This window comes from Carettochelys insculpta, chromosome 10, assembly GCF_033958435.1.
Source record: "Carettochelys insculpta isolate YL-2023 chromosome 10, ASM3395843v1, whole genome shotgun sequence".
NCBI classification, from domain to species: domain Eukaryota; kingdom Metazoa; phylum Chordata; order Testudines; family Carettochelyidae; genus Carettochelys; species Carettochelys insculpta.
This window is the reverse complement of record NC_134146.1, coordinates 50,457,657-50,485,089: the sequence shown is the minus strand read 5'-3', so window position 1 is coordinate 50,485,089 and position 27,433 is coordinate 50,457,657. Positions and strand designations below refer to the sequence as shown.

General features: G+C 49.0%; 1 protein-coding gene across 1 annotated transcript in view; it reads left to right on the top strand.

The window, feature by feature from the left end:
- The window catches only part of P3H2 (prolyl 3-hydroxylase 2), a 107,372-nt gene that overhangs the window by 52,105 nt on the left and 27,834 nt on the right, over nucleotides 1–27,433 (top strand). Inside the window, exons 2-3 of the mRNA XM_075004421.1 lie at nucleotides 24,207–24,353; nucleotides 26,356–26,545. Of these exons, the coding sequence (XP_074860522.1) occupies nucleotides 24,207–24,353; nucleotides 26,356–26,545 (337 nt within the window). The remainder of the gene's footprint in view (nucleotides 1–24,206; nucleotides 24,354–26,355; nucleotides 26,546–27,433) is intronic.

Here is a 27,433-nt window from a genome sequence, read left to right as displayed (position 1 = left end):
GGTTGGTCTGACTGGATGCCTCGGGCTGGGTCTGTCTCCTATTGGTGCAAATCTGAAGTCAGTGGAATTGCACTGGTGCAAAACTGGCAAAGTGAGGGGAGAATCAGGCCCCTGTCCATGAAACACAATCTTGGTTCTTTCTCATGCTAGCTTCAGAGCTATAGAAACTCAAGCTGATTGCCGCTGCTGTGGCTATTTGGTTGCTGCTGGGAAGGAAAGAACAGAGATTCCTCAGTGGCAGACTCTCCAGGCATCCAGCGCGTTATAGAGGAAGAGAACACCTTATTGGCTCTACTGTTTCCTTTAATTATTCTTTTTTGGTTTGCCTCGTGTAAGTCATTCATTAGCTGCCCTTCTAAAGAGTAGCATGGATTGTCTGTGCATTATGAAACAAGAGGGCCTTTCCACCTCAGGGTGGGGGGCATTTTACTTGGTGGGGAAAGTGCTTAGGCACCCTCACAGATGGAAACCAAGATAGCTGTACACTGGCTTATGGTAGGCCTTTTATTCCTGTGAGTCGTCCTTGGCCATAGCTTTCCAGGGTGGGGAAAGAGGGCCTTTCTTCTGGGGGGCAGTGAATTTCAATTTTACATGCAACTATGCGCAGAAATTATATGTGTGCGAAATCAGCCGTGCTGAGAACATTTCCCACTGCCTGCCCTTCCCAGTTCCTGTCCTCTCCATGCCAGAGCTCCTGTTGCTCCTCACTGACCATTCTGTTTGTTCGACGCTGGTGTGCAATTCTCAGCAGCGCTTTCCTTTCATGTGCCAGAACCCAGCTGTTGTCAGTGTGGTTTTACTGATTTGGTTTCAAAACAATGAAACAACCGGCATGAAGCTGTGTGAAAAGCTGCCCTGTTTTACCCAGATGGTTGTGGATTTCAGTGAAGCTATGGAGGAACATGTACGTATTTCCAGCTTCACTTCAGGAGGCTCACCTCCTCTGATATGCATCTAGGAGAAGGGGTGTATGCGGTGGGAGCGTACACACGGTGATGGTGTTTTATCACTACAGTCTTCTTTCTGAAAGTATATATTTATTGCTTTTAGGAAACGGGGGGGACAGAGTGTATGTACGTATACACACACACGCATCGGGTTCATCTCTTGTGTATTCTATGGCTTCAGCTGTATTCTAGGGAGAATCATGTGCCATCTACCGGGGTGAGCAAATGTTTTATGTTGAGCTCCACTTTTCATCCCTGCAATTAGCAGGCTCCCCCACAACCTGTCTAATGTAACCCAAACTGACAGAAATTTCAGTTATGTTTATAACTATATTAAAAAAAACCCACTTATTGGCACATATAAGAAAATAAGTCTTAAGATTGTAAAAACTTATTAATTTCAATATAAATGTGAATACACATAAATAAAAACAGAAACCTATTTCAAAGTTTTTAATGAGATGGATGAGCCAGAAAACCAGCAGCCGATCGTGCTGAACCCCCGTATGAAATTTCACACATAGCACTTTGCACACCTCTGCTACAGAGTCCTGGAGTCTTCAAGTCCCACCTTAAGAGCAGGTAGGGAGTATTATTTTTATGTTTCAACAAGAGTTTAGTGGAATTTGCCCTTAGAGCCAGGGGGAATTGTAATACTGTAGAAAGAACTGTAGAAAAGTTTTTTCCATTTCCCATCTTGCCTTTCCCCCCCAACTTCTATGTATGTTATTTCTTTTGCAGTCAACAGTTGGAGTCTCAGACGTTAGAGGATCTGTGGGATTGGAGTTAGTCTCCTGTAAAGATTTCACAGCTCCCAGAAAGAATGATCTTGTAAACTGAGTTAGTTGCAATCTCACATCCTTAAGCTAAGAAGAGCCTTGCTCTAGGAGCAGTTCCTAGAATCAGACCTCATGAATTCAGTCCCCTGCTATTGAATGCAAGCCCAGCATACAATCCCATTCATAATTTTATCATGCTACATCTAAAAATTAGCTCACTTGTTTGGCCCTGTGACAGAGATGACCATTCCCTGCAATATCCATGGAAAACCCCCTTTAATTCAGTATCTTTGGGGTCCTTTGCATTAAATGAATGGTTTGTGCTATATGTGGAGCTGGGTGGCATGTAACCCCTCTAGGGGGCGAGATGTGATGGGAGGCCTGGGAAGTCAAATGAGCCAGGCAGAAGTGGACTTTTGGTATCATAAATATTGAGCAAATCACTAGATGGAGATTAATGCAAATTCTCCACCTCTGGTTACGGAAAAGCTCCACCTGTTTAAGCTCCACCCCGAGGAGCATGTCACTGCTGAGTACTTTTTCTCAGAGACTAGAGAACAAAGCTCCTAGTTGTATAACTAAATGGCTGAAATGTCCAGCCTTAGTTCTGGTTCTGAATTGGAGACAATTATGAACGTGTACCAATGGGGAAACCCAGTTGTAGGGTTTGAAGGATTAACAGCTACTGGCCCTGATGCTGATTTCTGGTAAGCTTTTTAGCATGTGTGTAAGTTCTTTGACTTGGCTTTCTTTGGAATGCTTTCACTGTAAGAATAAATGCACTTGCTGAGAAAGAGCAGTGCGGTGTCTTGTAACTCCTGGCAATGATACTGCTCCTGGTCTTCAAAGAGAGCACAGAGCAGACACTGGCTTCTCTAGGAAGTCTGGCTCACTGGGGTTATCCCAATATAAGGCAGGAACTCTGCAGCCTATAAAATCCCTGGTCAAGAGGGGAGAGATGAGGCTGTCTGCTCAACAGAAGTGATGGCTGGGAGTCAGAAACGTCTGTTGAGAGGCCTCTGGGGCAGGAAGTCAGGAGCAGTCACACTGAAATTCTGACAACCCCACAATGCCTCCCTCATCAACTCTTGTAGGATTAGCTGTGTGTGGTGGGGGAGAGGGGGAACGTTGCCTCTGCTGCTCTTCACCATATGAACGCCTACTCCAAATTGGTGCAGCAAGATAAGGAGGGGAGCGTGTATCTAAGCCAGGGCATCCCCAGCACGCATTGGAAGAATTATCGGCCCTCCCAAAAAGGAATGTTGGAATCGAACTGCTGCCAAAAATTTGGCCTTTTTCTCACTTTCTGTCTTCCCTTTAAGGACTGTGGAGTTTTCTTTTTGTTTAAATCCTACTTAGTCTCAGCAAGTTATTTCCTATCAAATGATGATGGAGGAGGCTATTGAATTAAATCTGCTGTGGCTTTAATGTCTCCCATCCTTGTGTTCTTAAGCTTTCAGCACTTGGAAGATGGGTCAGTTGCACCATGAATCCAGCCCTGGAAAAGCAATTCTGAAAACACCGGGGCAGGCAAAAGCATTTCCTTAATGACTCTCAAAGATCCGGGATGGAATAGTTACATGGAGGTCTGTTTTCTCTTTGCGGTTTTACAGTTTTATTTTGTCTCTGCCTATTTTCCTCTCTTGCTGGGTGATTGTGCCTGTGGTGTACGTAGATAATGTGTTCTTTGTCAGGTAACACAGCCCTGTTTCTGGCTTCACCCTCCAGGGTATTCACTGCTTCATTTTTAAAATAAATGCTGGGGAGTTTAAAAAAAACAACAAACCCTAACTCTCTATTAAAGTCAAAAAAGCGAAGAGTCCTTATCTGCTTTTCATTAAGGTGCCACAGAACGCCTAGTTGTTTTTACGGATGCAGACTAATAGAGCTCCCCCTCTGAGACTCTTACGGTCAGTCCATACATTCCTTGGAAGATAAACTATCTTTTGTCAGAGAGCCACGTTTGGGCCTGGAGCTGAGCTTGGGCCAGGTGGAGCTGGACTCAAGTCTGTTTTTTAAGTTGGGAAAGTGGCGATGTAGAAGTGTCTTCTTACTCGCTGCATCAAGTCATCATCACGGTTGCGTGTGCTTGATGGTCGTAACTAACTCAAGTTCTCTTGAAAGGCCGTCAGGGAGAAGCAGCCGGTGGAAGTGACTGGATGACGTTTAGTAATGGCAGCGTTCTGGATATTCAACAGCTCATCATTTCAGAGTCTTTTAAGAGGTGCTGAGCTGTTGTGGTAATCTGGGGAAAATACATGGTGGATTGTAGGGGTATTTCTGGCTCCTGTTGTTTTCTGTCTTGTTTTTCTTCCATCTTTTCTTTTAGTTACTGCCAGAAACGTCAGCCTGAAAACAGCGGCCCTGCTGCTTAGCTCTGCATCTGCTCTCACGGGTGTCAGTCCGCTCCAAATGATGCAGTAGACTTCACAAGAGCCAGTAGTGGTTGTGTCTGAAGTGGAGTATTCGGACACTGGATGAGACATGGGAAGCAGGCAAATCCCTGACCTGGACAGGTCCTGTTTTCCTATGTCCTCCCAGACAGGAAAAAATAAAAAAGAGGAGAAATAGATAAGCGGAGGCACTGCAGGAGTTCAGTCGTCTGTTGTGTCTACAGTATCTTCTGTCAAGGGGACTGTGTCATGCCCTTGGAAAGAATCTGTGATTTGATGTCTCTCCTTGCACCACGAACCAGCTCATTAACTCTAAAATACTGAGATTGCAGGGCAGTCTCAGCAGGTACCCTTCTGGCCGCAGGGTCGCTGTGTCCTGGTAGAAAACCCACATAACCTGCTCCTGTGAACTTCCAGGCACTCTGCTAATAGTTGATCGGTTGGTAGAGTGCCAGCCAGGCCCTGCTCCCTGCCCTTGGAAGGGGCAGGGCCTCGGGTGGAAGGGGCAGGGCTGGGGCAGCCAGCCCTCCGAGCCACCCGGTCTGCAGCACGCGTCCCTCGCCTAGCCTTCAGTACTGCCCAGAGTGCACGGCATGGCTCTCCAGCGGCCATGTGAAGGGCTCTGGATGCTGCTACAGTAGCAGTGGCAGCAGTGGTCCCTTTTGTATTGCCAGGCCCTGGAGTGGTTGCCTGTAGATATCAGCTGCCTATTGCAGAAGTCAGTAACCTTTCCATACCAAAATTTGACCTTTTCACTTCTGTGCATGGTCAGAGTGCTGGTGATACTTTTTAAAGACACGTGGGCTGCGTCTACACGTGCACGCTACTTCGAAGTAGCGGCAGTAACTTCGAAATAGCGCCCGTCACGTCTACACGTGTTGGGCGCTATTTCGAAGTTGAAATCGACGTTAGGCGGCGAGACGTCGAAGTCGCTAACCCCATGAGCGGATGGGAATAGCGCCCTACTTCGACGTTCAACATCGAAGTAGGGACGTGTAGACGATCCGCGTCCCGCAACATCGAAATAGCGGGGTCCTCCATGGCGGCCATCAGCTGGGGGGTTGAGAGATACTCTCTCTCCAGCCCTTGCGGGGCTCTGTGGTCACCGTGGGCAGCAGCCCTTAGCCCAGGGCTTCTGGCTGCTGCTGCTGCAGCTGGGGGTCCGTGCTGCATATACAGGGTCTGCAACTAGTTGTTGGCTCTGTGTATCTTGCACTGTTTAATGAAAGTGTGTCTGGGAGGGGCCCTTTAAGGGAGCGACTTGCTGTTGAGTCCGCCCCGTGACCCTGTCTGCAGCTGTGCCTGGCTCCCTTATTTCGATGTGTGCTACTTTGGCGTGTAGACGTTCCCTCGCTGTGCCTATTTCGATGTTGGGCTGAGCAACGTCGAAGTTGAACATCGACATTGCCAGCCCTGGAGGACGTGTAGACGTTATTCATCGAAATAGACTATTTCAATGTCGCAACATCGAAATAAGCTATTTCGAAGTTGGGTGCACGTGTAGACGTAGCCCCATAGTCCTGCTCACAACAGCTTCATTCATAAATAACTGAAGAGGCCGAGCTTTGCCATTTAAGTGGTGGTTGGTAGCATTAGCTGATCTTTTGTCAATCCACAGGCATTATGGCTTTGTGCAGGTTCCTGGCTGCATGGGATTAAAGTCAATTGTTGTGTTTATCTTGCAAAAAGGGGTCTCAAACTGTGGTTCATAGGATGCTTGCTGGTGTGGGGGTGGGAGTTGGTTGGTCCTTTACTGCTGGCTCCTCCCACTTACATCCAGCGCAAGTTTAATTAACTTAACATACATGAACTACTCTCTGAATATTTTTTCCTTGTGGATAACTGCTTCACTTGCCATGGGGATTTTATAGGTTTGTGACTAGGAAGGAGGGTGTGTCCTTTGTTCTGCGGCAAAGAATGCCTGCCTGGCAACAGCTGTGTGGGTCTTTATACCGAATTTTAGCATTCAGTGTTGTGTATTGCTGCTCATATTTGAGGCGAGAATGTCTGACCACAAAAGAGTCCCAGGAGGTGAAGTGGGTTGCGTTAGAAAGTCTGTTGATGTAGCTTGACCAAGAAGAATGTCAAGTGCTTTTCTTACAAGCTCTGAAAATAGGGAGTTTTGTAGCATTTCCCAAGAGGTAATAACTTACAGGATGTGTCTACACTAGCCAGCTACTTTGAAGTAGCCGGCACAACGGTGAAATAGCACGCATCGCGTCTACACGCGCCGTGTGCTATTTGGATGTTGAAATTGACGTTAGGCGGCGAGACATCGAAATCTAATAGTGCCCTACTTCGACGTTCAACGTCGAAGTAGGGTGTGTGCAGACGATCCGCATCCCGCTACTTCGAAATAGCGGGTCCTCCATGGCAGCCATCACCTGAGAGGTTGAGAGACGCTCTGTCCAGCCCCTGCGGGGCTCTGTGGTCACCGTGTGCAGCAGCCCGTAGCCCAGGGCTTCTGGCGGCGGCTGCTGCTGCAGCTGGGGGTTCATGCTGTATGCACAGGGTCTGCAACCGGTTGTCGGCTCTGTGGATCTTGTGCTGTGCAGGCCGAGTGTGTCTGGGAGGGGGCCTTTAAGGGAGCGGCTTGGGGCTTTGCTGGCCCCTTATTTCAACGGGGAGCGCTTGTGTGTGTGGACGCTCCACATTTCCTTCCAGGGCAGTTCCTTTTGACGTTCTCCATCACTACTTTGACATTGAACATCGACAGCACCAGCCCTGGAAGACGTGTAGACGGCATGCGTCCAAGTAGCCTATTTCAATGTTCTTACGTCAAAATAGGCTACTTCGATGTACTGTGCTAGTGTAGACGTAGCCACACAGTGAATGGAAGAATTTTATGAAAAGAAGCTTTTGCCACTTACTCATTTGCCGTCTGATTTATGTGTGCATCCATTTAAATATATGGAATATGTACCTTTTCTTACCAGGCTCAAGTTTCTGCAGAAATTGATGGATTGTCAAATCTATTGTGTTTTGCACCACAAGCTGCTGTCAGCTATTGGGTGTCTTCATCTGCGATTGCTTGATCTCTTTTAACAGTAGGTTCTGTGGGCCCAGTTCTGTCCTCAGCTTGAAGGGGCTCAACTTTGCCTGCCCTGCATCACCTTGTATGAATGAATCTCCCTGTTCCAAGTACTGCACTACAAAACAAGGTGGCAAAATTTGCGTGCTGCCAGAGATGTCCTTCGTGTGACTTCAACTTGAGAATGGCCAGTGTGTGTTTCACCAACCGGCATGAAGGAAAGAATTCTTTCTGCACAGGCTTATTTTGCATCTAGTTTTCAGCTTCATCCTTAACTATGTGCCAAGAGAACCAACAGCATGTGTTGTTGGAAAGTTTTCTTTATGATGTGTTACTTAATGTATGACTTAACTGTCTTTTGAGTGTGTTAAATGGAACCGAATGTTTTCTTGGGAAGAAATCCCAACTGGAGTATTTTGGGTGATCAATCATATTGAAGGCTTGGTGCAGGGCCATAAACACAAGCAGATTGCCTGCTGTGTGCTCTTGTGGTGCATCCTTGGAGCCTGTGTCAGCGTGTTTGGGGCTTAGGGTTGGAGGTGGTCTCGGGAAATGGTGTACCAAGTCCTTTAGACCCTTTTGCCTGACCATATACATGCAAGTGTGTAAGGTATGTGATACACAAGACCAAGTAGATGTGATGAAGGCTTGTTTCTCATCTGTCTGAACACAGCTTGGAAATGCAGAGAGCTGGGGGCGGGGGCTGCAGGGAGCCAGCTGGTGCTCTCTAGCAGCAACAAACGGTCCTGTGGCACCTTATAGACTAACAGGAAAGTTTAGAGCATGAGCTTTTGTGAGTTAACTCACTTCTTCAGACCAGCATCTGATGAAGTGAGTCTGTGCTCACGAAAGCTCATGCTCTAAACTTTTCTGTTAGTCTGTAAGGTGCCACAGGACCCTTCGTTGCTGCTACAGATCCAGACTAACACGGCTACCCCTCTGATACTGGTGCTCTCTGTTTCAGGACCTATCAGCCCTGGTGCAAGATCACGCTGCCCTTGTGCAAACTTATCCTGAACCACTGGATGCGGGTGCAAGGCAAAGCTGTATTCCACCATGTCCGATTCTGATCACCACACCATCCCTGGAATCCCCCCGGCCGAGTCCTCCTTCCCTTACACTGTGGTTGAGAGAGAGCTGGTACAGAAAGCAGTGTGTTGCTTCCACTCAGCACACAGGGAATTCGCCGATGGCCACCTCTTACTGCTTTATAGCCACTATGCATTGTTTACCCACTACAAAATGGACTTATCCGACTGGAATCAGAGAGATAGCTAGCTGAGTTAGTTTGTATCTTCAAAAACAACAAGATGTCCTGTGGCACCTTATAGGCTAACAGATATTTTGGAGCATAAGGCTTCGTGGGCAAAGGCCCGCTTCATCAGATGCATGAGTGGGGGGTTTCCGAGGAGGGTTTAAAGAGGGGGTCTCCGTCAAGAGAAGGGCCAGAGCTGACAAGGTCTGTTCAGTCACAGAGGATGTGGCCCATTATCAGCAATAGTAGTAGAAGTAGCAGTCCTACAACAACAAAAAACTTCAAAAATGAACAAGCTGCAATTCATTTGCAAAATTTGACTCCATCAGCCAAGGACTGAACAGAGACTGAGAGTGGCTGGTCCATTACAAAAGCAGTTTCTCCTCTCAAGGTGCATAACTCCACACAAACTGCTGATAATTGGCTACATCCTCCATGACTGAACAGACTGTGTCGACTCTGGCCTTCCCCTTGACTGAGACTCCCTCTTTAAACCCTCCTCTGAACTCCTCCACTCATGCATCTGACAAAGTGGGTCTTTGCCCACGAAAGCTGTTAGTGTCTAGGGTACCACAGGGCTTCTTGTTTTTATCAGACTGCAGAATCTGTTCAGTCTATTGCGCATGTGCCTGAATGCGCATATATGACATGGAGATAATCACACAAGCGAGGGATCCATTGAGGCATCTGATCCAGCTCCCTGCAGCCAAAGTAGGATTGTTCCCCAGGAAATGTTTTCTGTGGGTTTGTTCAATCCAGCTATACATTTCCAAAGCAAGGATTCTCCAGGGGAACACCACTTTCTGGGGGTTATTCCAAAGCCTCGTGCACGCTGACTGTACTGAGTGTATGCATACACATGTGCATATAGCCTGATAAGTATGATGGTGTAGGTCAGATAGTCAGCAACCTTTCCAAGGTGCAGTGCTGACCTCTTGACCTCTATATATGGTCCGAGTACAGCTGATGCTTTTAAAGTCACTAATAGTCCTACTTGTAACAGCTTGATTAATAAATAACTGAAGAGGCTGAGCTTTACCGTATAGGTGGTGGTTGGTAGCATTGACTGGTCTTTTGTTAATCCGCAGGCAGCCTGGCTTTGTGTAAGCTCTGTGTTGTATGGGGGAGGAGAGGCAGGGCTGAGCTCCTGCCTTGTGTGCCAATGAAAATCCACTCAAGTGCCGCTCTTGGCACCCGTGCCAAGGATTGCTGACCCCTGGTGTTGGTATAATTTGCCTCTCTCAATAGCTTTTTCAATGACATGCCCATGCCAAGCCTACCTTATCGCGATGAGCTTACCTGGTGCCAATTCCCAAATTTGCTCCATTTTGCTCCAGCAGAATACTAGTGTGCTTGTTTCGGACACATTGAAACTGTTTAAAAAAGGACCATCCAAAGCAAACTGAAGATTGATTACATTTGTAGGACGGAAGAATCTCAACAAACAAACGTTGATGGCCTCCAAAGAGTCAGAAAGTCTGTGTTTCTGCCATGGTTATCGAGCGTGTCGAATTCAACGGGGAAAAAGATGTGATGATGAAATCTTTTAAGGAAGAACCTGCAGGGTACAGCATGGAATCCTGTTTTGCATCATCTGAGTGTTCAGGAGACGAATGCACAAGTGTTCTGGGAGGGAAATGGGTTTTCAAGCTTGAAACTCTGTACTCAGTCTAATAACTTAAGACCCTTAGACCAGTCGTTCCTAATGTTTTCACTTGTGTGGACCCTCAATCACCGCCCAAGCCATTCATGGACCCCCAAAGCCAATTTTAGTCACTAAGTGCACTTCATTAAATGAAAAAGGAAACCGCAGCATGGATTTTCTGACAGCCATCAATAACATTATTGGAAGATACTGTGACAGTCAGTCTTATACCTGGTCCTCTGGCTTCTGTTCAGTCCACTGGACCCACTTAAGGGCCTAGTTGCCCTCGCTGGGGTGAGGGGGGGGGATCTGGGGGGAACCCAGCCCCCACCCACTCATGCCGGGTTTTGGCCCAGGGACCTTATGCAACTGCTGGTGGGAAAGGCCGACTCCCTTAGCCCTTGGTGCAGCAGCTCTTTTCCCTGGTCCACTTCCCCAGATGATTCCCCTGGTACTTTCTCCAGGCTGCAGCTGTAAGGAGTCCCCCTCTCAATCTGCTGCAGCTCCTCACTCTCCCTCTGCAGTTCCTGGTGTTCCTGTTCCTTTCTTCTGCTCCTTTCCAACCTGCTCTCTCTCACTACTTCTGGTCTCCTCCCCTCTTTCCACTTGCCTCTCACGCGTTCTCCCCGTCCTTCCCACTGTGAAGGGCTTTTAAAGGCCTCTTATTAGGCCCTCCTTGGAGTCAGCTGGCCCCAGTTAGCCTGAGCCATCTCCTGCCCAGCTTCCTGCAATTGCCCTGCTGGTGCTCCGCAGGCCCTTCCGCTTGCTTGGGTTCCCTCTGAGAGGGTCTTCCACCCTGGCCCTACCACAATAATTAATTTAATAATGATAATTGTAACTTTGCAGAGTATTTAACTTATGATCATTCTTCTTGATCTTTTTTTTTTTTTTCACAGACCCCCTGCAATATTCTTGCGGACTCCCAGGGGTCCATGGACCCCAGTTGGGAACTGCTAGAGAAAATGTTCTCTGATGCTGGTACTTCTCCTTGAAGACAGAGGGTCATGCCTGTTGATGAGTATTGGCCTTGGGCCCCTACCAAGTACCTAGAACAAAAACGATGCAGACTAGGGTTGTCTTCTCCTTTTAATGTGTCCCAGTGGGAGTGATATTGTGGAACAGATGTAAAAGAGGAGTCTGCGTCCCAGGGAAGAGCAATATCTGTAAGATCCAACTCAGACCTCACTATTATCACACTCCAGCCACGTTGATTTGGATGTGGTTTTCTCCCTTGTAACATTTCCAGCATTCAGTAACAGTACACATTTGCAGCAGCCCTGTCAGCGCTGCACAAGATGTTTGCACACAAATGGGATAGTTCTGCTTTGTCCAGACAGCGAAATGCTTTGCACATTTCTGAGAGAAGGCAAATGTGTTAAGGAAGGCAGAAAAGCCCATTCATCTCTTCCAAAGAGACATGAAACCCATTCAAGTAGCTTCTTTCCCATGCCCGTGCCTGAGATTGTGTGGTGTGTGTGATGTCTGCTGCAATAATATGCAGTCTAAAAATCCCTTTTTGGGTCTGCAAATTTCACTTCTGTAAACCTGAGTGCTGTCAGGTGCTCTGCTGTGTTTATGACCTTGTGGCTGAAATAGACAGGTTTGGATGTAAAACTTTGAAGATGTCCTCACAATGTCATTCCTGTGTGTGTCAGTATAACTCAAGATGTATTGTACTGTAAGGGCCTGATCCTTAAGAATGGCTATGTGGGTCAGCCCAATGGTCCAGCTCGCCCAGGATCCTGTCTTACAGAAGTTGCCAGTCCAGGTGCTTTAGAGGGGATGAACAGAGTGGGGCAATTTTGAGTGGTCCAGCCTCTGTCGTCCAATCCCAGCTTCTGGCAGTTGGAGGTTTAGGGATAGCCACACCAGGGGCTTGCATCCCTGATTGTTTTAGTTAATAGCCGTTGGTGGACCTATCATCCATGCCCTTATGTAATTCTTTTTTAATCCAGTTATGCTTTTAGCCTTCACAACCTCCCCTGGCGAGGAGTTCCACAAGTTGACTGCGCTCCGTGTGAAGAAATACTTACTTATGTTAGTGTTTAAGCCAGTTGCCTGTTGTTTTCGTTGGGTGACCTTTTGAGCCTTATGTTTATGTCAAGGCATAAATAACACTTGTGTGCCATTCATGATTTTATAGACCTCTGCCATACCCCTTAGTCATTTCTTTTCTATGGTGAAAAATCCAAGAATTTTTTACTCTCTTCTCATCTGGAAACTGTTCCACACCCCAAATCATTTTCATAGCCTCTCTCTGCACTTTGTCCAATTCTGATTTATAAATAACACCTATTTTTCCATTGCTTATTTCAGCATCCACAACCAGTAATGGGATTCCCATGTGCTACGCAACAAGAGGCGTTCCCTGTCTCAGGGAAGTTGCCATCTTTGTAGTAAGATAAAAAGATTTTACAGGTTGAACTTCTCTAATCTGGCACCCTCAAGAACTAACTGGTGCCAGGCAAGAGAATTTGCAGGACCATGGAAGGTCAGTATTGTCTAGCAGCATTATCAACACTTCCACTGCTTACTGGGCTCTTAGAAGACATTTAAGGGTAAATTACAGCTAAATAACAGCACAGGACACTGAGAGCCAGGACTAGTGTCTGTAAACAAATTTTATGGGACAGTGTGAAACCCGACTACAACCATAGTAAGTGGTCACCTGGATATCTAAATTCATGCCAGATTACAAATGTTGCTGGACGAGAGAGTTCCAGATTAGAGAGGCTCAACCTGTATCAATATTATTTATTATTATTTTACTCTGTGACTCATCTGAGATCTCCTGAGTCCAAAACCTGTACTTTGCTGCGAAATTTAGTTTTGCATTTAGACCTTGGTGTGTTTTATAATCTCTCTGAACCCAAGCTTCTGAGTTTGGAATTTGTTTATCTATATATGCTTCTAATTTAAACACTCCAAGACAAGTAGAAACTTACCAGGACTTGGTTTCTAGGGCTACTTCGCTATTTCAGAAGCAAATACCATGAAAAGGTGCTCTGATATTATGTTGCATGTTTAGAGCTTGAAACTGTTTACACCCTATTTTGAGGAAAGAAGTGGAATTTGTCTGTTGTCCAAGAATTCTGCTGAGCTGGATTAAGTTTGTTGGTAGAAAAAAAATAAATACAGGACCTTTTTGAAGCATAATTATGTGAAAGACTGCAAAGTTAAGCGTGAGGGAGATCAAGGCTAAAGTTTGCAATACGGCAAGATTTCCATTACCTTGCTGTCAGTAAATTGCTGTTTTTTTCCAGGTTAGCAACATTCTTACAGCCATGTTATTGAGATGCTTTGGCGTATCACCGCAGTTAGACACCCTGGGCTGGTCTTAGTCCGCTGGCTCTGGTTTACAGGGCTTAAGCTATAAACTTGCAGTGTAGGTGTCCAGGCTTGGGCTGGATCCTGAGTTCTGGGACCCTGTAGTGGGGAGGGTACAAGAGCTCCAGTGTCAGCCAGAGCTTGCATGTCTATGCCAATTTTACAGCTTCCCAGCCTGAGCCCCATATACCAGAGCCAGCTGACCAAGGTTAGCTGTGGGTATGAAACTACTGAGACACATCAGAATGTCTCAATAGCATGGCTGTATATGTCTGTTCTGGTTTGGCTATGATCTGAAGAAGTGGGCCTGTCCCACAAAAGCTCATCAACTAATAAATTATTTTGTTAGTCTTTAAAATACTATTGAACTACTTTTTTTTTTTGGTTTTGATCTTATAGACTAGCATGGTTATCTCTCTGTTTCTATAGCTGTACAAATGTTTGTATCTAACCTGGACAAAACACCTAGACAGCCTTCTGAGTCCAAGCACTGCAAGCCCCAATCAGCTGTCCTGGACCAGCCACAACTGGATAGCCGGTCTTGTACTCCACCCTAGATGCACCATCCATGGCTAGGGCTTACGGGAGCCCTTGGGCTAGAGTTCCTAAGTGCAGTTCTCAGCATTGCCACCTATTTATAAACTGATCTTGGGCACATCCCATTACTTCCCTGCACCTTGTTTTCCTACCTGTAAAATGGGTAGAACAGAATTTACCAGGTCAACTCAGTCTCTTCCCCTTGTGCTGTAATGTAAACTCAAATGTTTAGCTCTGTTTGGATTGAATACACAATGGGAGAGCTATTGTTTTTGCAGGGAGAGCAGAGAGAGCCTCTGTTTCCCGCACATGTTGTAATTAAAGGATTAAGCCGAAAATATTCTCAAGTTTGCACAGGGCAAATTGTTCAAGTTCCTCTGGGCATCGCTGTGGCTTGGTGCTTTGCTGTTTGATGAACAAAGCTGGAGCCTGTTGTGACATGCCAACTGAGGAGTTTGCATTTTCCTTTCAAAGCCAATCACGCATGCATTTTCTCAGGCATTCCTCTACTGGGTCTGATGGGAGCTGGGCCCACCAGTGGGGTTTGGCTGTTTCAGGGCAAGAGAACAAAACCTGCCGTTGAAAAGTTTGTTATCTAAGACTTGACTGCAGTGGTGGAAATCTCGGTGAGCTAGTGTGTGTGGTTGTAAAAAGCAAGATTGTGACAGGTTAGCCAAAGTGCATGGCACATGCCACTGAAATTGGGTCTCGGTTTTTCCCATATTAGCATTTGCCACAGCACCAAGAGGATTCTGAAGGGGGCTGGAGGTTCCTGCTGTAGTTTCCAGCTATGTTTGTTTTCTCCCAGGTTTGTATCTCAAACTGCGTGATCTGAGAATGGGTTCAAAATGGGACTGTGGCCTCCCTAAGCCCTGGGGAAGGCAGCACGGAGAAGGCACAGTACAGGTTGAAACTCTCTAGTCCAGCACCCTTGGGACCTGGCTGGTGCTGAACCAGAGCATTTGCCAGACCACAAGAGGTTAACGTTGTCTAACACATACCCAACATTTCCACTGCTCACTGGGCTCTTACAAGACATTGAGGGGTAAAATACAGCTAAATAACAGCACAGAACACTGGGCACTAGGACTGGTGGCTGGAAACAAACTTTATGGGACCGTGGGAATCTTGGCCACGCCCATGGTAAGCGGACAGCTGACTGACTAAAATCATGCTGGACCACAGATGTTGCCAGACAAGAGTGTGTCAGAGTACAGAGGTTCAACCAGTACTGACACTTAGGACACAGCTTCTGTTCCCATCTGTGCAACTGATTTCTGTGCCCCCAGACTAGGTCATTTAGGGTAGGTCTGCGCTGCAGTTAAAAAAAACCTGAGGCTCAGTGAGCAGACTTGGCGGCCATGGGAAGGGGGTGTTATCACAGTGTCTACATAGCCTTTGGATATGTCTACACTGCAAGGTAATACCAGGGTTCAAACCCAGGTTTAATCCTAGTGCCGCCCCCCCCCCCCCACGCACATCTACATGCAAATCGCCCTAACCAACGGCTTAGACCCAGGATCCCATGGGAGCCTAAGTCACCCTGGGAGCCAGTATTCAAGCCCTGGTGCTTTACAGTGTAGACACAGTCCCATTGTACTTGTGCTCTGGAAGTCTGCCCATACTATCCCATGAGCCAATTTCTTTGTCCTGTGACACATCAGGTTTCCCCACTCTGCTTCACAAAGAGGGAGCTAGAGTCACCACATTTGGAGAGAGCGCTAGGATGCCTGGGAAGGCCAGACTTGGAGGGACTACTCCAATTAGACTTCCCAGCTAGTTGGCTTGCTTTTTGCCCAGGTGAAATTACTTTCCATGGCTTGCTGTACTTGCTTTATTCCCTACCTTGTTTTCACAGGACATCCAATTCGGTAGCTTCTGAATGCATTTTTGCCGCTTGGGTTTTTTTGTTTGAGAGAGGAGACTCAAATGGCACCCGCCGGTTTGTTTGCTGCCAGAGTATGTTCCCACTAAACCTTTAGAAAAGCTGCCTCGGAACAAAAAACATACATCCTCGTTGAGCCTTCCCAAACCCCACTGCACTGAGCACATACTGTAGGTGGAGGTGTTGCTCTGCCAGTTACACAACTGGCGTCTTTTATGAGCCCTGGCAGCCAGCACCAGTTTCTGAATGGGAACAGGTTTGCAGCGCTCAGCCAGTGCCTGCAGCGTCGGAGGGGAATTTGTTTGCTCTAGCTAAATCTAAGGCTGCCACTCTTACCCAACTCCAGGCCATTCCTGCTCACAGAGGCATTAAACATAACTTCTGTTTTGATTAGGCCTCAGTTGGAATATTTTGTCCAGTTCTGGGCAACGCATTTCAAGAAAGCTTTGGAGAAGGTCCAGAGAAGAGCAACAAGGAATGATGAAAGGTCTAGAGAACATGAGCTAGGAGGGAAACTGAAATAATTGGGCTTGTTTAGTTTAGGAAAGAGAAGACTGAGAGGTGACATGATAGCGGTTTTCAGGTACCTAAAAGAGGGTTAGAAGGTGGAGAGAGAGAAGTTGTTCTCTGTGGCCTCCGAGGACAGGACAAGAAGCAATGGGCTTAAACTACAGCAAGGGAGGTTGAGGTTGGCCATTAGGAAAAACTTCCGAACTGTCAGGGTGGTTAAACACTGAAATAAATTGCCCAGGGAGGTTGTGGAATCTCCATCAGTGGAGATATTTAAGAGCAGGTTAGATAGACACCTGTTGGGAATGGTCTAGCTGGTGCTTGGTCCTGCCATGAGTAAAGGGGCTGGAGCTGACCTCTCGAGGTCCCTTCCAGTTCTAGTGTTCTATAGAAACCCAGCTGCTATACACTGCTGTTTAGAAAATGGTGCATCCACAGCAAGCTCTCCCCAAGGCCAGGAGCCCTAGGAGCTGCAGCAGTGCTGGGCACTGGACAGCTGTGTGAGCCATCTGGCCAGCTGTAGCCAAGCCCAGTTGCCCTTTACAAAATCGCAGAATCCCAGGGCTGGAAGGGACCTCAGGAGGTCATCTAGTCCAGCCCCCCGCTTCAAGCAGGATCAACCCCCACTCAGTCATCCCAGCCAGGACCTTCTCCAGCCAGGACTTAAAAACCTCAAGGGATGGAGAATCCACCACCTCTCTAGGCAACGCATTCCAATGCTTCACCACCCGCCTGGTGAAGTAGTTTTTCCTAATATCTAACCTACACCTCTCCCTCTTCAGCTTCAGACCATTGCTCCTTGTTCTGCCATCTGACACCACTGAGAACAGTTTCTCACCCTCCTTTTTAGAGCTCCCCTTCAGGAAGTTGAAGGCTGCTATTAAATCACCTCTAAGTCTTCTCTTCTGTAAACTAAACAAGCCCAAATCCCTCAGCCTATCCTCATAGGTCTTGTGCTCCAGCCCCTTAATCGTTTTTGTTGCCCTTCGCTGAACCTGCTCCAGCAAATCCACATCCTTTTTATACTGGGGGGCCCAAAACTGGACACAATATTCCAGATGTGGCCTCACCAGTGCCGAATAAAGAGGAATAACTACTTCTCTAGATCTGAAAAAGATCTAGATCTTTAGGGTATGTCAACACAGCAATGAAAATCCTGGGGCTTGCTCGTGCCAGCTGACACCTGTTTGGAGTACCTGGGCAGCTGTGCTGTTTCCTTGCTGTGTAGACTTCCGGGCTCTGTGCCGTCAGTGGGAGCCTCATGAGGCTGAGTCAGCTAACAAGGGGCAGCTGTGGTGAGGCAGAGGGCAACCGTCCCAGGACAGAGCGATTTTAAAGGGCCTGGGGCTGCGGTTGTTACTGTGGCAGCAGCAGTGCCTGGAGCCCCAGGCCCTTTGGATCACCATTGGAGCTCTGAGGGGTCACACGGGGTGGTTCTAAGGACTGGTGGGGTGGGTGTGCTCTGAGGGGGGGCGGGGGCGGGGGCGGTGCATGGTATATTTGCGGCCTGAGGCCCCACCCCTTCATCCAAGGCCCTGCCCCTTCCAGGAATAAAGCATATGACACCCCCACATCACATCCTCCAAGGACCTGTCATGGTTGTCAGCTCCCTGGGCTGCAAGTGGCTAGTTGCCATGTAGACATCCAGCCTGGCTAACAGCAGGCTGGCAATGTGATTGCACAGCTCATGTATGCATAGGGGGAGGGATAGCTCAGTGGCTTGAGTATGGGCCTGCTAAACCCTTGAGGAGGCCATCTAGGGATTGGGGCAAATAGGTATCAGGGATGGTGCTTGGTCCTGCCAAAAGAGCAGGTAGCTGGACTAAAACAATCTCCTGAGGTCCCTTCCAGCTGTAGGAGATGCATGCCTCCACTTATTATCTTTTCACATGCTCACACTAGCTCTCCTTGTGCAAGCACAAGTATAAATAGCAGTGCAGCAAGGGTAGTAGTAGTGAGTACCTAAAACTACTAGACAAAGCTCTAGAGAATATTCATTAGAGAATAGTGAACGTTTGAGGTAGGTATGTTCCCATGTACCCTTCAAGCTGAGCACTTGGGTGGCTGCCCAGGAGAGATTCAGGTGCTACTCAGCTGCTTAGCAAAGTTCACACAGTGGGCAGCCTGTGTTTCTATTGGGGGTGCACATGTGCACATGCCTTGGTGCACAGAACAAAATTTATTCCACTTGTGAATGGGAAAAGTGAGAGGGAATATTGCTACATATCTACAGCTTTCAGGCTCAGCCATGTCTGTGCTGCAGCTCTCTGTGCTCCTGCAGCTGCCCTGCTCTTCGTTGTGGGGTGACTGCTCTTGGTACTCGCCTTGTGCAAGGAGAGCTAGTGTGTGTGCACGAGCAGGGGACTCACTCTTTGTCGTGAACATGAGACCATCTGCTTTAGTTGTAATCGCCTGGAGAGCCTTCTGCTGGATCCCAGATGATGGGGGAGAGTGTCCTGGAAATGGCTTCCTTGCTGAGCAAGGGGACCTGGATGTGGAGGTCTCTGCCTGCAGATTTCTCTGGGATCATCTCTGGCAGTGTTTCTCAGAGTGTGGTACGTGTTCCACTGGTTGTACTCAAAAGGATTTCAAGAGGTATGTAGCAGAAAATAAATGACTGAAAATCAGGAGATAACACTGGGACGGCACTGGGAGAGGGGATATGCCGATAAGGCCCAAGTCCCCACAGGGGTTCACAAATGTTTTGAGTTTGAGAAACACTGCTCTAGGCTAATATTCAACATGCCCAGCCCACCTGGGGCATCAGTGTCTTGCGGGGTAGCCCCTGGGTCTGTTTTCACCTAGTGGGAAGTTAAAGCGTGACAGCCACACCCCTGCCCACACTGGGCAGGTTTGATTTTTGCTGTGAGATGTGATGTGAGAACACGTTTTCGGTTTGAATTTCGCGGCTATGGTCTGACAAGCCTTGGATGGAAAGCCAGCAGTTCCGCCATTGGGCGTAAACGGTGCGTTCAGCGGTAATGCCATGCTTCTCTCAGCGTAGTGTGTCTGTGTCTCCTGACCTCTTCCGCAGGGCTCTGCCATATTCTTTCTGCGTGGTCTTTGGCAAGTGACCTAGACTCAGATCCTGCATGATGTTTAGGCACCTAACTCCTATTAAAGTCAATCAAAAAAGACTTCTTGGCAGTGGAAAAGGTTCAGAAAAGGGCAACAAAACGGATGAGGGTTTGGAAAGGGGACTTTGTGAAGAGAGAGTAAAAAGATGGGGAGTTTTCAGTTTAGGAAAGAGATTAAGGGAGCGTTGGACTGAGAAGCCAGTAGATGAAATAATCAGAGGACTTCAACTATCCTCAGGGCAGAGAGATTGAGTTTCGACCCCCCCCCGCCACCCTGTATCTAATCACCAGTAGTCAGTTAGCATCTACACAAATTTAGGGCCAAACCATATATTTGCATATAATTTTAGGAACAAAACAAGGAGTTTAAACAAACATTTGAACCTTTGGAGGCATTAAGTTCAACCTTATGGTTCTCGAAACTTATACGCCGCAGTTTACAATTGACGCTCACGACCTTCTACTCCATGGCTCCTTGGAGGAGGAACAGTGAGGAGATCCCTCGAGGCTGATGTCTATGGTGATCACTTGCACTTGCTGGGCGAGGTAGCGAATGAGTGGGTGAGACGTTGGTTTTGCCTTCCTGGTGGAATAGGTGAAGATAGCAACTTTCAGGGCAGCGCTAAACCTGAAACTGAATAGAGTCTTGGAGAAGTGATTCAGCTCGGTGGTTTAGCTCAGAGATTCAGCTCAGTGGTTTGGCTCAGCTCTTATGACTGCACCTTCATGCTAGTCATATATGCCAAAGAGATGCCCATATGTTTGTCAGGCCCTAATTAGCACTGACAGTGGCAACAGCGTTTATGCGTGCAGGCAGCTCTGGCTCAGAGATTCAGCTCAGTGATTTAGCTCAGCTCTCATGACTGCACCTTCATGCTAGTCACATATGCCAAAGGGATGCCTGTATGTGTTTGTCAGGCCCTGATTAGCACTGACATGGCAACAGCGCTTATGCACACAGGCATCTCTGGCTCAGCTCAGTCACATCCAGCTCTGCTTCCAGAGATGGCTTTCTCCTGAACCTGCTTCTCTTCTGATCCTTTCTCTGCTGTCTTCTTGTTTCCTCTTTGTGTGTGGGAGAGCCACATGCTTTATATAATATCAGAGGGGTAGCCGTGTAGTCTGGATCTGTAACAGCAACGAAGGGTCCTGTGGCACCTTACAGACTAACAGAAAAGTTTTGAGCATGAGCTTTCCTGAGCACAGACTCACTTCATCAGATGCTCAGACCAGCATCTGATGAAGTGAGTCTGTGCTCAGGAAAGCTTATGCTCAAAACTTTTCTGTTAGTCTGTAAGGTGCCACAGGACCCTTTGTTGATGCTTTATATAGGCTCTTGGATGGTTGAGTGCCGTGTGCATAGACTTTAGTGCCGTGTGCATAAACTTTAGTGCCGTGTGTAAAATCGCAGTTCTCAATTAGGTCCATTTGTCCACTACGTCCATTAGCCATCAACAGGTGGCGCTAAAGCGGTCTCTTTCCCAGGCTTACATTTTTAGCCTGAGGTGACATTTACAATACAACCCCTACGCCATTTTAGAACAACATTTATAACTCAGTATATTAAATCATCTTTTACCTAACAGGGGGGATATGGCAGAGGTCTGTAAAATCGTGAGGGGTGTAGAAAATGTGAGTAAGGAAAAGTTATGTACTTGTTGCCACAGCATAAGAACTTGGGGTCACCGAATGAAATTAATAGGTAGCAGGTTTAAAACTAACAAGAGGAAGTTTTTCTTCACACAGCTCACAGTGGGCCTGTGGAACGCCTTACCAGAGGATGTTGTGAAAATCAGGGCTCCAACAGGGTTCAAAAAAAGAACTAGATAAATTCATGGAGGTTAGGTCCATAAATGGCGATTATCCAGGATGGGTTGGAATGGTGTCCCCAGCCTGTTTGTTAGCGGCTGGAAATGCATGTCAGGGAGGGATCGCTCAATGACCGCCTGCTCGGTTCACTCCCTCTGGGACACCTGGCATTGGCCACTGTCAGAAAACAGGACACTGGGTTAGGTGGATCTCTGGTCTGATCCTGTATGGCCGTTAGTAAGTTCTAAAAGCTAATCGAGAGCGGCTTCCCTAATTCCCTTCAAAGACCTGGGCCTGAATCACCGCATGTCTCTGCTCCCCTATGGATAGTGATACTCCCAGGAGAGTTATCGGGTGATGTTTTTGAGGTGCGAGGATGTCACAGCCAGGAGCGCCCACACATCAGATGGTCACAATTATTATTAAGGTTCCATTATCGAATGGTTTAGAAAGGATGGACAGATATGTCAGACACAAGTAGTCTGTGCTCTAGAGGGGTACGAACACATCTGAGGAAGGAGCTATAAACTCCCATTGCCCAGGTCATAAGTAACTGATAGACCAGTTTGACAGGTTGAGATTGCTTGACAGTTTATTGAGAGGTCTGTCCGTTGGGCATGAGCCCTCCCTCGACTGTTGTTCAATGGGATGGTAATATAAAGTGTGACCGGTCAAGCAAACCCAAGTTGAGCTGCTCCAGGTGGTCCAGCTGCGTTCTGGGCAGGCAACTTGCTGAGTTAGGTGTGTTACTTTGCTGTGACCTACAGCCTGTGCTATAGCAGAGACTAAGAGAGAAGGTCACAAAAGGAAGAGCTCCCTGCCTCCCATGTCTGCTCTGGAAAACCGAGCAGCAGATAGGACCAAACCAGTGTGGCTCACCAACTCGCAGCCGTGCCAGCCAAGTGGCGTGCGTTTATGTACTCAGCCCCACAGCACTTTACCCTCAGTCACGCTGTGCTGTGGCGCTGGCTTCGACCCGGCAAATGTCCTGGTCTCTCTCGTGGGTGAATAACGTCCTTTGGGAGCCAGCCCAGCTGTGTGGTCCCTCTGGGAGACGGCTGGCATGCTGGGGTTCTGCCAGAGGGTTGTAATCGAGAGTAACTTCTGCCTGTGCACAAGCGTGGCTGGCATCTGCTTCCCAGTGCCCTGCTCCGGCAGTGAGTGTCCAATAGTGGAGTGAGGCTTGTGGTCCTGGGAAATTGCTCTGCTGCGTCACCTCTCTGGGGAAAACTGCGCAGCTGGGGCCTGGCAGCGAGAGCGCTGGGCCTGCTGTGTAAAACGCTTCCGGGCCCCTCACGCAGCTGTCTGGTGCCCCAGACAGCTAGGTGCAGCCCCCAAGGTGTGGCTCCTCGCTGCTGGTTGGGGCAAAGCCCTGCCTGCCGTTATGAGGGAGGGTTGCCAGCTCTCTCAGATTGGCCTGGAGCCTCCTGGGATCTTCGTCAATCTCCGGACTACTCTTGAAAGCAGCCCTGTTGTGAGCTACCTGCACCGAGTGAGGCGTCAGGCTAGACGTTGCAGACCCCCTTGGCTGAGGAGGGGGGTGCAGAGGGAGGAGTCCCCAGGGGCCTTCTGGTGACTTGGACAGACCGAACCTATCCAGTGGAGGCCCGTGCTTGGGGCCTGGCGCAGGAGGGGCTCGGCTCACTCTGCCCCACTCCCTCACCACACACGCACAATGGGCCTCGTGCTACTCAGGAAGCGGGGGGGCGGGCAGTCGGGTGTGAGGGTGTGCCAATGAAACCGCCACCAGTGTTCGGTGGGATTCCAGAGCTGCCCAGGCTTTGGGCTGGCCCTCCAGCACCCGACACAAGAGAAGAGTCGGGCCCAGAGCATCTGGCTCCGCTGTCAGCCAGCCTTCGGCTTGGACAGCCCTTGTGCACGCTGGGCCTGCACTCGCTCCTTGGGCACCCAGGGAGAGCTGTCACTGCCTGGCCACCGCCTGGCTCCTGCTCTTCCTGGTGCTGCAATCAAATTTGAGACCTCAGCCAGTGAAGCTGCCACCTTCCACCTTTCCTTTTCTCGCCTGTGAGGGGGTATGAGGACGGCAGCAAGCAGCGGTATTGCTGGAACAGCTGTCTCGTTCCCCACAGGTGTGAACAGGGCAGGGTTCCCCTTGTTTAGGGGCCTGCATCTGATATCAGTTCCCTGAATAATTTAGCTGAGTGGGATCCACTGCAGACGTCATCGGTGTAACTGGCAGCAGAGTTGACATGTTTGCAGTTTAAATGGCCCAGCAATGGCTCTGTGCAAGCCCAGGGGAGCTTGGAGCCCTGGCACTGGCTGCAGGAAGAGCCGGGGGGCAGGGTGCATTCCCAGCAGAATGTTCCCTGCTAGTGCAGGGCTTCCATGGGGGTTCAGATCTGAGCGTTAGTGAAGGGGGAGGGGTCTAGAAGGGAGGGGTGGCTGGTCTCTCTCGCGTGCTTCCTGTTCCAGGCCTCTTTGGAAGCCTTCCACAGGTGCCCTAGGGTTAGTGGTCCACTGCCTGTCGGGGACCTGTCAAGGATGGTTTAGGTGTGGCCAATCGCCGCACCAGCTGCACGTATTTGCAGGCTCCAAGCGGGAGTTACAAAGCAGAGGAGGGTGTCTGCACCCTCCTCTGAAGGAGCTGCTATCTCAGAGGACACGGGGAAACTGAGTCACGGAGAAGCAAGGTGACTTGCTCAAGTTCACATAGGCAAACAAGACTGGACTCCCAGTCTCCTGAGTGCATGGCACTAGGCTGGCTCTGGGATTGAGATCACTTGCTTCCTTCTGCAGGCTCATTTTTCCCTTGATTTCACTTATCACTCAGAGTTTATCTCATGTTCAGCAGGTCCCTTTCAGCCCCTGCTTTTGGCGATGGACTTAGCAAAGACAAAATGGCAGGATTTCCTCCCAGCATTCAACAGCGGCTCAGGGGGTGGACCACGATGCCCCTGGACTCCTGAGTGTGGTGCTTGTCTTTGTATGGAGGGCCATTCTGGCTTACCTGGGCAGGGACTTACAGCTGGATTTTTCTGCCCTTGTTCTAGTTGAACCAGCTGGAGGAGGCAGCCGATGCTGCTCACACTTTCTTCATGGCAAACCCTGAGCACATGGAGATACAACAGGACATTGAGAACTACAAAACCCTGGCAGGGAAGGCCCAGCTGGTGGATCGAGAAGCCAGGCCACATATGGTGAGTGTGGGAATCCAGCTCTCTCCAGGGAGCTGAAAATGAGTCTGGTGCCAAGCCAGTTTGGGGAAGAGAGTTCGGGCTGGAGGAAAGTAAACTGGGCTACGGGCCAAGCTCCACTGGATGGTGTTCCAGTGTTGTGAAGTGAGTGCCTGCTGGAGAATGACATTGTGCCAGGCTTCTACCTTCAGCCAGGTCTGCAATGGGCATTAGAAAGGCAACCTCTGTCAGTTTCCACCCTGTGGTGCGTGCCTGGCTGCAGCATTGTTCTGCCTTCGGCTGAGGGATAACCCATGTCCCCAATTTACGAGAGTAAACACGGCCATTGTGCATTGATTTACACATCCATGCACGCATCCGTGCACCTGCATTTGCACTGTACTGCTGCCCTTGTATTTCGCCACAGCACTTGTTCACTCACCTGTTGTACCTGTGCACATCCAAGGCATACCACACCAGAGCTCAGTTTCTCAGGGCGGACCCCTGGCTGGCACGGGACCACTCAGTGTTCTCTGGCTGGGAAGGTTCAGTCAGACTTTCAGAAGTGCCCTTTCTTCTCCTGTGTGTGTCCTGTTTGAGCTGACTGCACAGCCTTGGTTACACACATCCCAGTGGTATATGCAGTGGCACAACACTTCAATAAAGGATCTGCTGACTCACGTGCTGACTGCTCTTAGCATCAGTACAGGTGGAACCTCTCTCATCCAGCACCCTGGGAACCGGGCTGGTGCCAAACGAGAGAATCTGCCAGACCACAGGGTGTCAATATTGTCCAGCAGCATTACCAACACTTGCACAGCTTTGTGGACTCTTAAAAGACAGTTAGGGGTAAATTACAGCTAAATAACAGCACAGAACACTGAGAGCCAGGAGTGGTGGCTGTAAGCGAACTTTATAGACAGACTGCAGGAAACTTGGCCAATCCCATGATAAATGGTCATCTGGATAACTAAAATCATGCCAGATTACAGATGTTGCTGGACTTGAGAGGGCCAGACTAGAGAGGTTCAGCCTGTATTGGCCTGGTGTGACGGATGGCTCGGTAAGTGGCAGGCTTTGCACACATTGTATGAATGGGTTTACAAACCCTGGCTGACACACATTTACCCAGGGCCTGACTCTGCTTACAGCCACATATGTGTCCATCACAGGAGCCTAAGAGTGAGTGAGGGGTGGCAAAAGGGGGATGTAAACCAATTTCATTCCCCACCTGCCCCCATCCCAGGACCAGCTGGAATCCACCAGGACCCTGAAATAAATCAGAGCAGACTCTGGGAATTGCCGGAGCAGAGAGGTCTCTTTTCCAATGGCAGTGCTGGGAGAGGTGCTAGCATTATGTCAGGTCTCTGGGCGGGATCCAACACCCACTGAAGCCATAGAAAAACTCCCATTGACTGACTCCTTCAGGCCATGGGTCTGGGCCTGTGTTGTCTGGGGGTGCCCAGCTGGTGAAGCTAGCTTTACAGGTGTTTTGTGGAAGCAACCAAAATGAACCCAAGAACTGGGCACGTAGCATTTGGTGGCTAGGGATTTCCTAGCACGCCGGAGAAGTTACATGCAGGAGGTCCATTAGACATCCTTGTGCACCCAGCATACAGCGCAGTTCCACAGGAGTCCCTTTGAGACCTTGTGGGGTGCAGTGTGCCACACGTGCTTTGATTTAGACCCCAATTTGTAGAGGTATTTATCAGTTGCCACCTCCCCCTTGTTTGAATGCCTCACTGGTTTAGGAGCTCTGATCTTGCTTTCAAAGGGGGGTTAGGCACATAGGCACCTACATCTCTTAAACAGCTAAGACTACTTAGGCTCCAGCATCCCTAAATCACTTTTGAAATGAGACTTCGGCTCCTAAATCAGGTAGGTGCAGGAGGCGACGCTGTGAGCTGCAGCCCCTGTGCACTCACATCTTTGGGCCTCGCTGCCTGACTGGTTGCCAGTGTCCATGTCCGTGGGGTGGAATGGTTTCCCTGCTGTGCTTACGTAGCCTGCCTGGCTTCCTTGGCAGGAGGACTACAGCATGGGAGTGAAGCACTACGACGAAGAAGAGTATGAGTTGGCCATCGAGTCCTTGGAGCGAGCCCTGCAGGGCTACTACACGGCGGACGTGGAATGCCGCGTCTTGTGCGAGGGGCCGCAGAAGTTTGAGGAGTACGAGTACTTGGAGTATAAAGCTGGCCTCTATGAAGCAATTGCAGGTAACCCCTCCCCTCCAGCCGTGTTCCTGGTTTCCTCGAGGGGCGTGATATGTATGCGGCTTCGCTCCTGGGCTGTTTTTAACTAGACACTTTAAGCCCTTGGCTGAATTTGGCAAAGAAGCTTCTCTCCAGAATGGTAATTGGCAGCCTTGACCAGCAAATCCGGCAAGCTTCGTAACACTGAGCACAGGCACTGCCTTTAGATCCTGAGTCGGAAGTGGTCTCCTTCAGTGGGCTGGGGGAGGGGACTGATTTTTGTCAGAGGTGCTGAGATTACAGTTGGTGTTGTGGGTGCTCTGCCCTTCTGAAAATCGGGCCTTTAGCAGCTCTGCCTCGGTGCCCCTCCCTATAAGATGAGGACGTTAGCATCTGCCTTATCAGCGGGCTGTGCGTCAAGTGTTTTCAAGATGCTGTGGTCCCTTAAACTGTCTAGAGCAGGGGTAGCCCACCAGTTAGAGGCTAACAGCCAAAATAACCGTGGTTAGAGTGCAAAGAGCCACGTAGTGTATATTTTTAGATATAGATGTATAAAAATAAAAGTAGAATACTTGGCTCAATGCCTTCCCCTTCCCACAGAGCCAGGCACTTCCAGCCTCCCTGCTCTAACCTGATCACCACTCCTCCCCCAGAACCAGGTCCCCTCCCGCCCTGCCCCCCACGCTAACCCAGTGCCTGGATCTCACCAGAGCTGCCGCCACAGCCACGCACTACTCCCTCCAGTCCAGGCGCATGGCTTCAAGCAGGGGCTGCATTTCATTGAGCCAAGAGCGGCATGTGGCTTAAGAGCTGTGGGTTGATCAGCCGGTCCTAGAACAATATGTCTAAGGACACAGGACTGAAGGGACCTCCTGGTCACAGAGGCCAGTCTTCCCCTGCAGTTGAGGGCAA